At 29.4% G+C, this 13,093-nt stretch overlaps 2 protein-coding genes across 3 annotated transcripts; one reads left to right on the top strand and one right to left on the bottom strand.

Annotated features, from left to right (window-relative positions):
* Positions 1 to 708: 708 nt before the first annotated feature.
* Positions 709 to 6,627, top strand: LOC129885144 (cytokinin riboside 5'-monophosphate phosphoribohydrolase LOG7-like). 2 transcript variants are annotated; one of them, XM_055959346.1, is made up of 7 exons: positions 709 to 865; positions 2,108 to 2,205; positions 3,455 to 3,485; positions 3,670 to 3,769; positions 3,896 to 3,966; positions 5,705 to 5,848; positions 6,370 to 6,627. In XM_055959346.1, the coding sequence occupies exons 1-7, from the start codon at positions 755 to 757 to the stop codon at positions 6,469 to 6,471; spliced, it is 657 nt and encodes a 218-aa protein (XP_055815321.1). In that variant the 5' UTR covers positions 709 to 754; the 3' UTR covers positions 6,472 to 6,627. The 2 variants fall into 2 exon arrangements, with proteins under 2 accessions (XP_055815321.1, XP_055815322.1); XM_055959347.1 differs by lacking the exon at positions 709 to 865 and adding an exon at positions 1,861 to 1,934.
* A 2,334-nt stretch (positions 6,628 to 8,961) lies between these two features.
* LOC129884394 (uncharacterized) lies at positions 8,962 to 9,678 on the bottom strand. The gene is made up of 2 exons (XM_055958700.1): positions 9,331 to 9,678; positions 8,962 to 9,213 (listed from the first exon to the last, which is right to left on the bottom strand). Exons 1-2 carry the CDS (start codon positions 9,676 to 9,678, stop codon positions 8,962 to 8,964), a joined length of 600 nt encoding a protein of 199 aa, XP_055814675.1.
* Between the last annotated feature and the right edge of the window lie 3,415 nt (positions 9,679 to 13,093).

The raw sequence follows: 13,093 nt of genomic DNA, 5'->3' as shown, positions 1-13,093 counted from the left end.
CTGCGTTATCAATTTAGTAATGAATTTCTTAACACAAATATACTATTTGAGCAAAAATTACTAAATCGATCAAATCATATCTTCTAATTTAATAGTGTAAAAAATTCTTATAATAATTGTGATTTGTGTGTATATCTTAACTTCTAATTAGAGCTCTCAATTTCAATCTCTAGATATAGAAAAGCCCTTAGTAGAAAGAGTTTCCCTACCTGAATTCTATATTGCCCAAAAATTTAAATTAGTTGTACTCCAATGCAAACACAAACGATGAATTTTTTACTTTTTTAAAAAAATATAAAATAATACTCTCTCTATTCCTATTTTATGTGGCATTCTTTCCTTTTTAATTCTTCCAAAAAAGAATGTCACCTTATTATAATTAGAAATAATTTAATTTTAAATTTTTTTAATCTTAATAAAATGATTTACAATCATACAAATATCTAAATATTATTTTAAATCACAAAATTCAAAAATCTTTTTTTTATTAAATAAAGTGTCAAATCAAGTGGAATGGGGGGAGCATTTTAAACATGGGGCCTATAAATACTCTCTATTTCTTTCCTCACCACAAAGGCTAAAAAAAAAACTTTGCCTTGTTCTGTTTTCATTCGTTCCCAAAATTCTCCTTCTTCTCTTCTTTAACATACATTTTGGTCTAATCAATCATTATTTACAAATATACAATAATATATACAATTAAATAATATATATATCTATATATACACAGAGAGAAGAGAGAAATAAGACAAAAATGGAAGAAGAGAGAAGATCAAAGTTTAAGAGGATTTGTGTTTTTTGTGGAAGTAGTTCTGGAAAAAAACCTACCTATCAAGAAGCTGCTACTGAATTAGGAAAACATCTGGTAAACAAAAAAAATCCAATATTTATATTTTCTCTTCTTCTTCTTCTTATTATTCATTTTCTGCTTTTAAAGAATCAGAAAGTTTTGTGCTTTTCATTGATAAAAATCTGTTCTTTTTTGTAATGTAATGTGAAAAGTGCTTGAAATTAGAAACCCCATTTTGAGTTTTGAGTTTCTGTTCCATTTTTCAAGATTCCAACATGTTTTTATTTTTTCATTCATTATGTCTTTTTTGTTCATTCTCTGGTTTTCAAGAATCAGAAAGTTTTGTGCTTTACATTGAAAAAAATCTGTTTCCTTTTTAGTAATGTAAGCTGAAAAATGCTTGAAATTAGAAACCCCATTTTGTATTTTGAGTTTTTGTTCCCTTTTTAAGTTCCATATTTCATGATCCTAACAAAATATCCAACATGTTTTGTTTTTTTTTCATTTTTAAGAAGTAGAAAGTTTTGTGTTTTTCTTGAAAAAGGTCTGTTCTTTTTGGAAAAACCAGTATACTGTCATCAAATGTAAGCTGAAAAAAGCTTGAAAGCAAGAATCCCATTTGGTGTTTTTGAGTTTCTGATCGCTCTTTTCATGATTCTGACAAAATTTCCAACATGGGGTTTTTCTATTCTCACAGTTCTTTCTTAAAAAACAGAACTTTTTAATGTAGGGTTTATCTTTTGTTTGGCATGATAGAGAGAGAAAATGGTGTGTGTTGTGGTGGAGAAAGAATTGTTGCTAGCTGCAATATGTCTGTCAGTTGAGCAGCCTTCTTGCATGATCTTAGTTTATGGGGTCACTACAAAAAAAAAAAAAAAAAATTGCCTTTACATTAGGAGCCAAACATGCCACTATGATATCATGACCCCTCTTGAAGGTCTAAAATTTACCCAAACTCCTTTTCATGATGTTTATGTTGTTTTTTTGGTCTCATGAAATATGTTTTGATATATAAACTATGCATGAAATACTAGTAGTACCTTTGTGCATATGTTGAGCTAATCTTGATTTTTATGCTTCTTTTCTTATTTGTGTATGAATTTTGAGTTTGTATAGAAACAGTCTCTATATATCTGAAGTTGGGGTAAGATTTGTCATTTATGTACTCTAATCTCTTCAGACTACAGTGTGCGACTACATTTGTATATTATTGTTTTGTGGTAATTTTTTTGAAGTGATGATAATGGGGTTCTGAAATGGTGAAATGGGTTGTTGACACGTGTAATGTTTCTTGATTTTATTGGTTTTATGTTGAAGGTGGAGAAAGGGATTGATTTGGTGTATGGAGGAGGAAGCGTGGGTCTAATGGGTCTTGTTTCTCAGGCTGTTCATGATGGTGGGCGCCATGTTTTAGGGTAATTAATCCCCTCCTCTTTTTTATACATATACATACAATATACTAGATATACACTCTCTCTCTATATATATATGTAAACATCACTCTCTCTCTCTCTCTATATATATATATGTAAACATCACTCTCTCTATATATAACACACATATAGATAAGACACACTTGCATAGGAAAAATTTGTGTTGTTGATGTCTGCAAAGACAAGCATCATTTTAACCTCATAATTTTGATCTAACGGATGCCTCGTGTGCCGGACTATGTTTTTGTTTTGTTTCTAGTTAATGGGGTTGGTGTAAAAATAACATGTTTACACTTGCTCTCTAAGCTCTCTTCTATAATGAGATTTAGTTTGAAACGATATGAAATTTAAGAAAAAAGATCAAGACTTTTTATAATTTTAAATGTGTAAATATCATAACATTTTATGTGTTGTATAAAATGTTTGTTACTTGTGACTTTATATATGTCAGCTTCTCAATTATGGATAATATGGAAAATTTAATTTTTTTTTGGACTAGACAAAAAGATTAGTATGTCAAATAAATTGAAACCAAAGTAATAATATTTATCTATGTTCTCAATGAAATGTGTTCTCAAAGGCAGACATCTTTGGATCAAATGTTGGTTTTCTTGATAATTAAAGTGTCTCTTGCTCCTCTTTTTTTAGGGGTCATCTATTGAAGAAACATAAACTAATCCTTTTGTTTTACTATATAGTGAACAGCTTCTTAACATGTTTAAAGTACAATTTAAATCTGTTTTTTTAAACCTCTAAAAGTATCTTTTGTGGTATGGCCTTAATCCATTTTGGTCTGTGGGAATGTCTGTCACAAAGGCAAAAGGAAGTTACATAAAGTTAGAAGCCTTTTTAGGCACTGATTGATGCATCTCCAAATCTTGATAAAAGGGACAGTACACTAATTTTGCTTATTTGCTTAGCACCCCACAAACAACATTTTTCTTGATTTCTCTTTTCTGTTAGAATTCTACAAAAATAATGTCACATTCATATTGGATCTTTTAAAAAAGTATTCGTACTTTTGGAAGATCTGACATGCATTTCTCTGTCTGCATTTTGGAGGATAGTATTCCCACTTATCCTCCAACGTGACTCGAACTGTCAATCTGACATTGCAGGTGTTCAACCAGTAAATCAAGTCTCACTTGTCAAGTTAACTATATATGCTTTAACTTTTGTGATATTCTTTTAGTATTGTTATTAATCTATATTTTTTTTTGGAAACTTTTAGAGTGATACCAAGGACACTCATGCCTAGAGAGGTAATAATCTTTTTTTCTTTTGAATGTTGTCTACTTTAAACAATTATTGAGTTAAGCTTCTTCCACTATTACACCTTTATTAACTTGTAACAAATTGTACTTTAGTTTATAAACTTGTATAAAACTATGTTGTTCGGACTCTAAATATGTTGTTGCACCCGTGTCGGATTTTCGTTGCTAATAGATAACGGGCAAAACAATCGGAGAAGTGAGAGCAGTGTCCGGCATGCATCAAAGGAAGGCTGAAATGGCTAGGCAAGCTGATGCCTTCATTGCCCTTCCTGGTACTTGATCAATATTAAGACTTCTGCTTGAACTCTATATTGCTCGAACTCTTCATAAATTCCACGTGGTATGTATATGTCTGATAACATTATACGTTCACGTTTATTTTTTTGGAATTTTTTCAGGTGGTTATGGTACCCTTGAAGAACTTCTTGAAGTTATTACATGGGCTCAACTTGGAATTCACCGTAAACCTGTGAGAAATCTGCCCTTTAGATCATACATTACATGAAAATTTTCTTAAGAAATTAACTTGGCCGTTAATCAGTGAATGTAATGTGCATATATAATCTTTGAAATAATGTAAGTAGGCTTATTGATAACTTCAAATTGAAACATTTTGCCGTAAGCATATTGATGTCATCTGAGTCGAATTCCGGATTTTTATTCTATGAATTCAGGAAGTAGCTTCTCTACCTTAACAAAGTATGAGTAAGATTGCATACACATTAGCTATCCACTTCAGACTCCACTACTCAAGAGACTACACTTGAATAGTTAAGCTTTTTAAGCAATTCTAATGAATTCTACACCGATAAATTCAAATCTAGGTTTAAAACATCTGCCCTACTAGCTTCGTCCCTAAGTGTCATGCTTATGCCATGGTGGTGCGAAAAAACATGCTTAAGTAAGAGTATGACAAATTAACACTAGAATGATAGTAATGTTTTAAGGCAAAGTCTTACAAATGGATTTCAAAAGTAATCAAAGAAATTTGGTGAAAACTTGCTTTCTAAAGTTGGTCATTGCATGAAATTTATCCCTTTTGACTAAAAATTTTCCTCTATGCAATCATTCTCCAAAGGGTAAAAAAAGAACTTGTTTGTCAACCAAAAAAAGTGTCGAGTCGTTTTCATCTATCTTCTTTTAGCTATTTCTTTTGCTTGCAAGCTATTAATATTATTTGATGACGATAATGTTCTGTTCCTCGTTTTGATATTTCCTTTTTAAATTCTTAAATTGAGACAAAAATCTTCAAGAATAGTGTTTGTATTTTTACAAGATATGAGTTAACATACAAACCACTCTTTTCAGGCTCTATCAATGTAAATATATTGAATATATTGTTGTTATACTGCCTACCTTCAAACATCTCAAACTTTCAAGATTTCAACTACTATGCCTTTATTCATGTTAACTCAAGTAGAGAATTTAAAATGTGGATCTTGACATTGTGTGTCATCATGTTTCTCAACATACAATCTTTTCACATTCTTCATAAATAAAATACTATTATTATTCTTTGTGAGATTTTTTCCTATTCAAGTCAACAATACTTATCAAATTAAAAAGGAGATTAAGAAAGTATCAAAACACGTGGGCCTTAATAGTTGGTTCACATGGAAAGATAATACTTGGTCTTGTGAGTTTTAATCTCTATTAATCGTTAATCATGCTTTATGATCCCCCTTTTAATGGCAATATTATACAACTATTAGAAAATCTTAGTCAAAAGAAAGGTATTTTTTGCTTTGATAATTATAATACGATCTAACTACATACAATTATTTTCTAAAAAACATAGCGTATTGGGTTCTAGGTATATATTAATTATAGAAAAATCGGCATAAATAGTCATTTATCTAAAAGTATAATCTTTAAATAACAATTGTCTAGTGGATGTAAAAATTACTATCTGAGAAATAAGTTAACGGACTACAAGCCGTCATATTCGACCTTGGAAAAGACGTGCCTTGTGGAAATAACTTTGATCGAGCAATCAGATTCCAACAATTATTATAGAGGTTAGCTCAATTGACAAATATTTAGAGATCACTTGTATCTAGCTTTAGAAGTTAAAGTCATACGTCAAGCAAACTGAGTGTAGTATTTAAGTAAAAAAAAAACAAACAATTCAAATGTTAGTTTATCTATTATTTTATTTTTTGAGTTTTGAATAAAAAATATTAAATTCTATCAAATTGGTAACTCAGGTGGGGCTATTGAATGTGGAAGGATATTATAATTCATTATTGAGTTTTCTTGATAAGGCGGTGGATGAAGGCTTTATTTCACCAATTGCACGTCGAATTATCGTGTCTGCTCAGACCGCCCAACAATTAATCAAACAACTTGAGGTAATTAAATTAAATTAAATTAAACACTACATTTTATTAATTATAATAGTACTAATTAAATAGGGACTAATTATTTTCTTCATTTTTTTATAATGAAATAAAATATTATTAAGATGGTCATTATTTGGGATATTTTGATTACTTTTTCACGTTCAAACACAAATTTCAACTTTCAAAAGTCTCTTTTTGTCTCAACTTTAAGTATATATATTTTCCTTTCAAATTTCAATCAAATCATATATTGAATGTCTTGGTAAAATAAATAATTGACATTCTTAATCTTGTAAAGTATGAATTTAAAACTAGTTTAAAAGTTAGGAATTGATGTTGTGTTCAAACTTGCAAAAGGGCTCCATTTTTAAAGTTAATTTTTTTTTTAATATGTGAGACGATTTATAGCTATACAAATATGTTCGTCTGTTGTTATTTTTAATATCGGAATTATGTGACTTAAGTCATGCAAATAATAATTTTTTTCTGATATATTTATTTTTTGTTTTAATCCTCTTAATTACTCACAGGAACACATACCAGAGACTGATGAAATCACATCAAACTTGATATGGGATGAAGAAATTCAAAGATTTAATTACACAACAAATGAATCTGGAGTTCCTACTTAGTAAAATATGTATAAGAAATTTGGTATATAAATATATTATATATAGAGTATACATGTGATGTTGCTAAGGGTTTTTGTTGGAAAAAAAGTTTTATTTTGTGGGGGTTAATGACTCAAAATTGCAATATACATATATTTTGGAAGAAAAAAAAAGAAAAGGGAAACATGAAGGAAGTATAAGTTTAATTTTTCTTATTTTTTTGTTTTTGTAGATTTCATAATAGGTTTTAGTTTATGCTTTTGTGTATGGTGTTTGATATTTGTATTTGAAAATTTTCACATTTAAGGATAAATCACTTTCTAGTAAAAAAGACTCTGTACTTAGGTAGATTTGTGCTCGAAATTTCTCATTAAAATTTGAATAAACTGTGTTTCTACACTATAATTCTAATATGTAATTATTATTAGAGGAACAAGTCAATATGAAAAGTTAAATTTGTTGATGTTCATTTCATCATCCTGGTCCCACATGGAATTGCCAAACTTGTTGGGCGAAAGACCCGTTAAATATGAGGATGGGCCCAAGTGTTGGGCTTTGGATAGGGAGCGTGTAACTGCCGGTCCAAAGGACAAATGGTGGGCCAGATGACCCGCTTTGTGCTAATCAATTATTATACTATTGCTAATGATTAATGTTTCACTTGTGTTGTACTTTGTTTGTCTTAATACTAAAATGTGATATTAAAAAATACTTTTGCAATATATTGATTCTAAATTAGTGCCTCTATATCCTAACTTTGGAAGCAACATAATGAATTTTCATTTAAAACATTAGATTGAGTTAGAGTTTGATCTATAAAACATCTAGAATTTTTAATATATATATTAGAACCTTAAATAAATATGACAAGTAATATGAATTTTATCTGAAATAATCACTCTACCTTTCTTAAAATTCAAATGATGCCCTTTCTCCTCCTACCTGGCCTTTCCCCCTCTTTAGATTCAAATGTCACACAAAATTTGCTTGACAAAAATAATTGTGTTACTAGCAGCCTCCTCCTCCTCGTTCGCGTCCTTCAAATCCAATTGTTATTGTCACCACCATTTCTACCACCTCTCACTTTTTTTCTTGTTTTATGACTTTTTTGTATCGACGTGCATTTTTTTTATTGATTTATTTTATCCTATCAAAAGCGATAAATATTTCTGCACTTTAGTCCACTTTATGTGTTAATAAACACACATTTAGATATGAGATGTTCCATAAATAAAACTAAGAGAGAATATATTTGGCCTTACACAACAACCTAAGAATAGCTAGAAGGAATAAGAACAAAATAGTGATCAACATATTTTTTCTTTCTAAAAGAGTCATTGTGCTATCATTATGTTTTCTTAAAAGAAATATATATAACCCATCTTCTTTTTTTAAAAAAATGTAGACATTATTTGGATTCTTGATTCCATTCTTATCAAAGAAAAACTAAAGGACCCTGCAATATTATATCTTTTGTTGGGGACCTAGGAGGCACAATTCAACACGGATTGGTTGTTCTTCTATAGCTAAATCATTATATTCCATGTTATTGTTATATTTTTTAAAAAGAAATATATTATATTATTAAACTTAGTTTTGTCATTGCTTTAGAATTATTTAGTAGGTGTTTGTCCCCAAAATTATCTCCATTTTACTCTATATTTAAAATTCATCCATAAATAGGTTCCAAAATAATATTATAAGTGCATGTAAGTGGAAGCAAACAATTTTTTCTCTTTTACATTAAGCAAATCTGCAAACTAATATTTTTATTAAATATTAATAATGAAACTGTTACTGTTCTCATCATATTTTACAAAGAATATATCTCTGTGTTGGTCACTTTTTTTACTCCTCTAAATTTTTAAAGTTAAGTATTTGAATTCAATATATCTTAATACAATGTCTCTCATATATTTCCAAAACAAAATCAATACCATCCATTTATCAGTTATAAAATATTATTTATTTAAATGAGACACAAGTAAACTAACTCTTGCACAAACACATAAATATTCTGATCTTTACCAACTAAATAACTAATACATATCATAAAATATAACCAATAAAATGATATAGCATTGATTATTTCTCCCAAAATTTAATGTATCATTTTCTAAAACTTAAGATAACAAGTAGTACAATATTAAAAAAGAACCAGTCACGCAACTAAATAACAAATCTATATTGAATTTCTCAATAATTCAAAAAACAAGATACATTGTTATTCCAAACGATTAAATAACATTTATTCAAATTCAACATAAATCTATATTGAAAAATTAAAGTATCAGTAATATTAATGTATCATAAGAACATTATATCACTTCTTCGCAGGAATAAAAGTGCAAGTTCGTCGGTTATGACCTTCTTGTCCACAACGTCCACAACAATTTGTGTTTGATGTTAGCTTCTCATCTGGATTTTTTTTTCTTCTCTTCCTTGGTTGTCCGACATCCTTTTGAATCTAGGAGGCAAAAATAATTCATTTGAAATATACTCTGGAACCGATCAATCTTCTTTATCAGGCATTGAAATCATTGGAACCTCATAAATTTTAGCTAATGCATCTGGTTTGTAGTAATCAGAGTAGTTTGGATGCATTTCTATAACATTTTTGCTTTTTAAAACAGCAATTTCATGTGCACGAGGTATCTCATCTAGTTGAAATCTTCCACAATTACATATTTTTCGCTCAAGGCATACAATGTATCTTCTTCCAGATTCATAAACTGAAAACATAAACTCAAATGATGGAACAACCTGCAAAGATTAAGAAAGTTTGAGAGACATTACATGATCTAAATCAATAAATCTGGAAAGCACACTGTTACATCACCTCACCGATGATACATAACCCTTTGGGGCCAAGATACATACCTTCATTCTTGAACTTTTAGACGCTATAATCAAAATCTTTTCAAACCTTCTCCCTAATATTTCCTTTGTATACGAGAAAATCTCTCTATTTTTACAGTGACAAGAATCAAGTAGAATTCTAGCCTCCTCCAAGAATTCTAATATAGGTAACTGTCGTGCCTCAACAAGGCATCCATTGATACATTCAGCGATGTTAGAAGTCATCATTCTTCCTCTGTTTATTGTTGCATGAACTCTTGACCATTTTACATACACAACATTCTCAAGATACTCCTTAACCCGATAATCAATTTTTTCCACCTTAACCATCAATTTTTCAAAATCTTCTTTTCTATAGAATTTGGCCATTGAGTAGAATAGATCACTTATTGTGTTTTTGCTCCTCTTGAATTTTGTACACACATTCTTTCAAAAATGTCATGCATGAATAATGGGAAATATTTGGGAAAACAATGCTTAAACTCTTCATTATACTTTCATTACTATCCGATACAACGCATATTTTTCCCTCTCCCCAAACGTATTTTTGAATTGTTGAAAGAACAAGGTCCATGAAAAATCATTTTGGATGTCGACAACTCCATAAACTAATGACAATATGCAACCTAATCAAAAAAAGTCCAGCCAAATATTAATTTTTTTCGTTAATAGTTGAAAGGTGCAAAAATTAAATACTAACAGAATATCAATAACAAATAAATTATCTGCACCATCAAGTGTGCTTGCTGATACAAAGATCCCTTTGTAAGCTGCACTAAGATGTGCACCATCACCCACAACTAAAGGTCTATAGAAATCAAAACCCCTCATAAAGGGCCTCAATGATATGAACAGATACATAAATTGATTTTGTTCTGACTTGTGCATCCTTACATACGAATTTGGATACACATTATTGAGCATATCTATGTATATGGGCATCTTTCTATAACCATCGACAGGTTTAACCCTTATTATCTATAGTGCACGTCCCTTAGTCCGCCATGCTTGCTGGTATGAAATCTCAATCCCAAAGATTTCTCTAATATCTTCAATTACATCATTTGGAGTATGTATTCTTTTATGATTGAACAACTTAGGAGTAATTACACCACTTAAAAATTTCACTATTGCCTGAACCTTTGTTAACATCCCATCTCTTAATGGACAGGTGTGTTCACTATTGAAGTATTTAATTTTGAATATCTCTGAATTTTTTTGACACGATTCCTTCAAAGTACAACCACAGTCAGCAGAATAACACACTAAAACATAGCTGCATGTATCAAATTTATGTCAATTCAAAAAATGTATCATGTATTAGTCAACAACTATAACATTTCACAAAAAAATACTCAATCACATATATAATAATGTCTCATTTATCATATTCAAAACAAAATTTTGGCCTGACGTATTATGTATTGTGGCAGATACATCATTCAAGTGTATCACATAAATGTATCAGTGAAAGTTCATGTATCAGTATTCAAGGTGCCAAACTCAAATCTCAGTTGAAAGACTATGTATCAGTATCCAATGTATTATTATTTGACGTATCTGATATATTTAATTAAACTATTTTTTTTATATACATTCACTTACAATTCAAATTAAACTTTGACATTTTAATACGTATCAGATGTGTACATATTCTCATGTATCTAACACTTATTAATATTACAATAAAAGGCACATATCTATAATTTCATGTGTATTTTTTGAACAACAATGTATCATTAATAGTAAACAAAAAAGAGTGTATCATAATAATCTGTAGACAATAAAGATAGCTTTGTATCAAATACACAAAACACTTAACGATTTACGTACCTTTTTACATCAGATCTCTTTACCTTGAATTTGAAGTTGTGCTCTATTTTGTATTTCGCCATAACAAAAACCAGTGTTGATCTATCCTTATACAGTTGTTTCTCCTTCACATCTGTACTATTCGAATCACTTATGTAATTTGTAATTTCTAATTCGGGAATGTAACATGAATCGTTAATTTTTTACTCAACCAAAGCAAGAGCTTGTGTATCACTTTCTAAATCTTCGGCACATAAAATTTCACCTGACAAAGGATCAAAGCAATACACTCTTCACCATTTTTATCATTTATATCAATGCATAATGGATACATTCCAATTCCAGGCTCGTTTTGTTTTCCACCTCCAAATATAGTCTTACTCCCATATTGTTTCTAATTATCATTGGAGATGAATTTTCTTCAATTATGTATCGGATTTCTATGTTTTTCCTTATCTCATCGATATCTAATTCCGCTGCAATTACAGATTTGAGATTCACGAACGAAATTGTTTGACTAACAACTATTTCTTGGCTCTTGTATTGGGCATAATCCATATCACTCTTCCAAATTCTAGAATGCCTCAACAAAATTGTTAAGTTCATCATGTATCAGCCTCTGTTTTTCGAAGAAGCAACATCTGTTCAGTATTGGGTTGTGTTGGAGGTAGAAGAAAATTTGAATTCTGAATGATTTGAAACTGATGCGAATTGAAAGCGATTGATATCAATTCGCGTGCGTGATTTGCTCAACTAAAATTTAATTTTTACATTTTGTTTCTTTTTAAAGCCCAACAGACTCATTAAACTTATGTATCATAAGTTATGATTCATTAAACTTATGTATCATAAGTTATGTATTTGCGCTCCAAAGACGTATCCGGATGATGTTATTTATAGGAATTTTTTGAAAAATTAAAAAAGATTGAAATAGAATAAAATTAGAGTTATATAGTATGTGATTCCTAAAAATTTTACTTATGTTATACACGTCTCTTAATTCGAGCCTACAAAGTTTGACTAGCCTTTATTTGTGGCCCAACAGAAATTTTAAGTCATATCCAATAATGGCCCTATTTTCTTGAGCCATATTTCCAAATATAGTTCACATGACCAAATTAGAAAAGGTACACATTTGATTGAGCGATAAAATAAAATTATTAGTTAAATATATATTAAGATATAATTTGTTTGTATATTTAAATAGATGACTATATAGTATAAAAAATCTCTAATTAAATTTTAAGGTGTGAACAGATGAATTATATTAATAAAATACTTAAAGAGAAATACGTTTAAAGTGTGAAAACAAATTTATGGAGCATATTTGAATAGTATTTTTGAACAAAATATTTAAATGATTTATCATTTGTTTCATTCTATATATGTGAACGTATTTAATTAAATATATAATAATAATAAAGAAAAACTTTTAAAATGTAAGTTAAATTTATGCAAGTTAAAGGATAAAAAAATGTCTTAATTATTATTGATTAAATGAGTGATGCTGAGAGTTCTATATATATTTTTGTTTTTTTCTTTCCTAGTTAATGTAATTGGATTTGGATTGTGCCATGATTTTTATCATTTTCATGTGTTGAATTTGGATTATTTTTAGTTATGGTTAGAAATAGTTCCTAGGGTTGTTGTTAGGTAATTCTCATGAACCTCTAAATTTTTAAATCGTGACAAATATAATATCAAAACATAAGTTTAAGGCCTTACAGGTCATTATGAAGAACATTAATAGAGTGGTATTTGTGAATATTTAAACATACGTATTCATATATAGCAAGAGGGGTAGAGCTCCTAAGGTTGTGAGAGGTTGTGTCCGAATTGTGAGATATATTCTAGTTTTCTTTTTAAAAAGGCAGATCAATGCATAAAATAATTCGTGTTTATGTAGGGTCTAAAGAGTAATTAATTAATTTTGCTATAAATTCTCTATATATCTTAAGAGATTGAAGAGGGG

This window comes from Solanum dulcamara, chromosome 4, assembly GCF_947179165.1.
Source record: "Solanum dulcamara chromosome 4, daSolDulc1.2, whole genome shotgun sequence".
In the NCBI taxonomy this organism is placed as follows: domain Eukaryota; kingdom Viridiplantae; phylum Streptophyta; class Magnoliopsida; order Solanales; family Solanaceae; genus Solanum; species Solanum dulcamara.
Note: the sequence above shows the minus strand (reverse complement) of the source record. Positions and strands in the feature narration are given on the sequence as shown.

Excerpts from the sequence above, each read along its gene's own strand:
- LOC129884394 (XM_055958700.1), bottom strand. The coding sequence starts at position 9,678 with ATGGCCAAATTCTATAGAAAAGAAGATTTTGAAAAATTGATGGTTAAG. Across the intron at positions 9,214-9,330 it reads CTAAAAGTTCAAGAATGAAG|GTTGTTCCATCATTTGAGTT; the intron begins GTATGTATCTTG and ends TAATCTTTGCAG.
- LOC129885144 (XM_055959346.1), top strand. The coding sequence starts at position 755 with ATGGAAGAAGAGAGAAGATCAAAGTTTAAGAGGATTTGTGTTTTTTGT. Across the intron at positions 3,486-3,669 it reads GGACACTCATGCCTAGAGAG|ATAACGGGCAAAACAATCGG; the intron begins GTAATAATCTTT and ends CGTTGCTAATAG. Across the intron at positions 3,967-5,704 it reads TTGGAATTCACCGTAAACCT|GTGGGGCTATTGAATGTGGA; the intron begins GTGAGAAATCTG and ends TTGGTAACTCAG.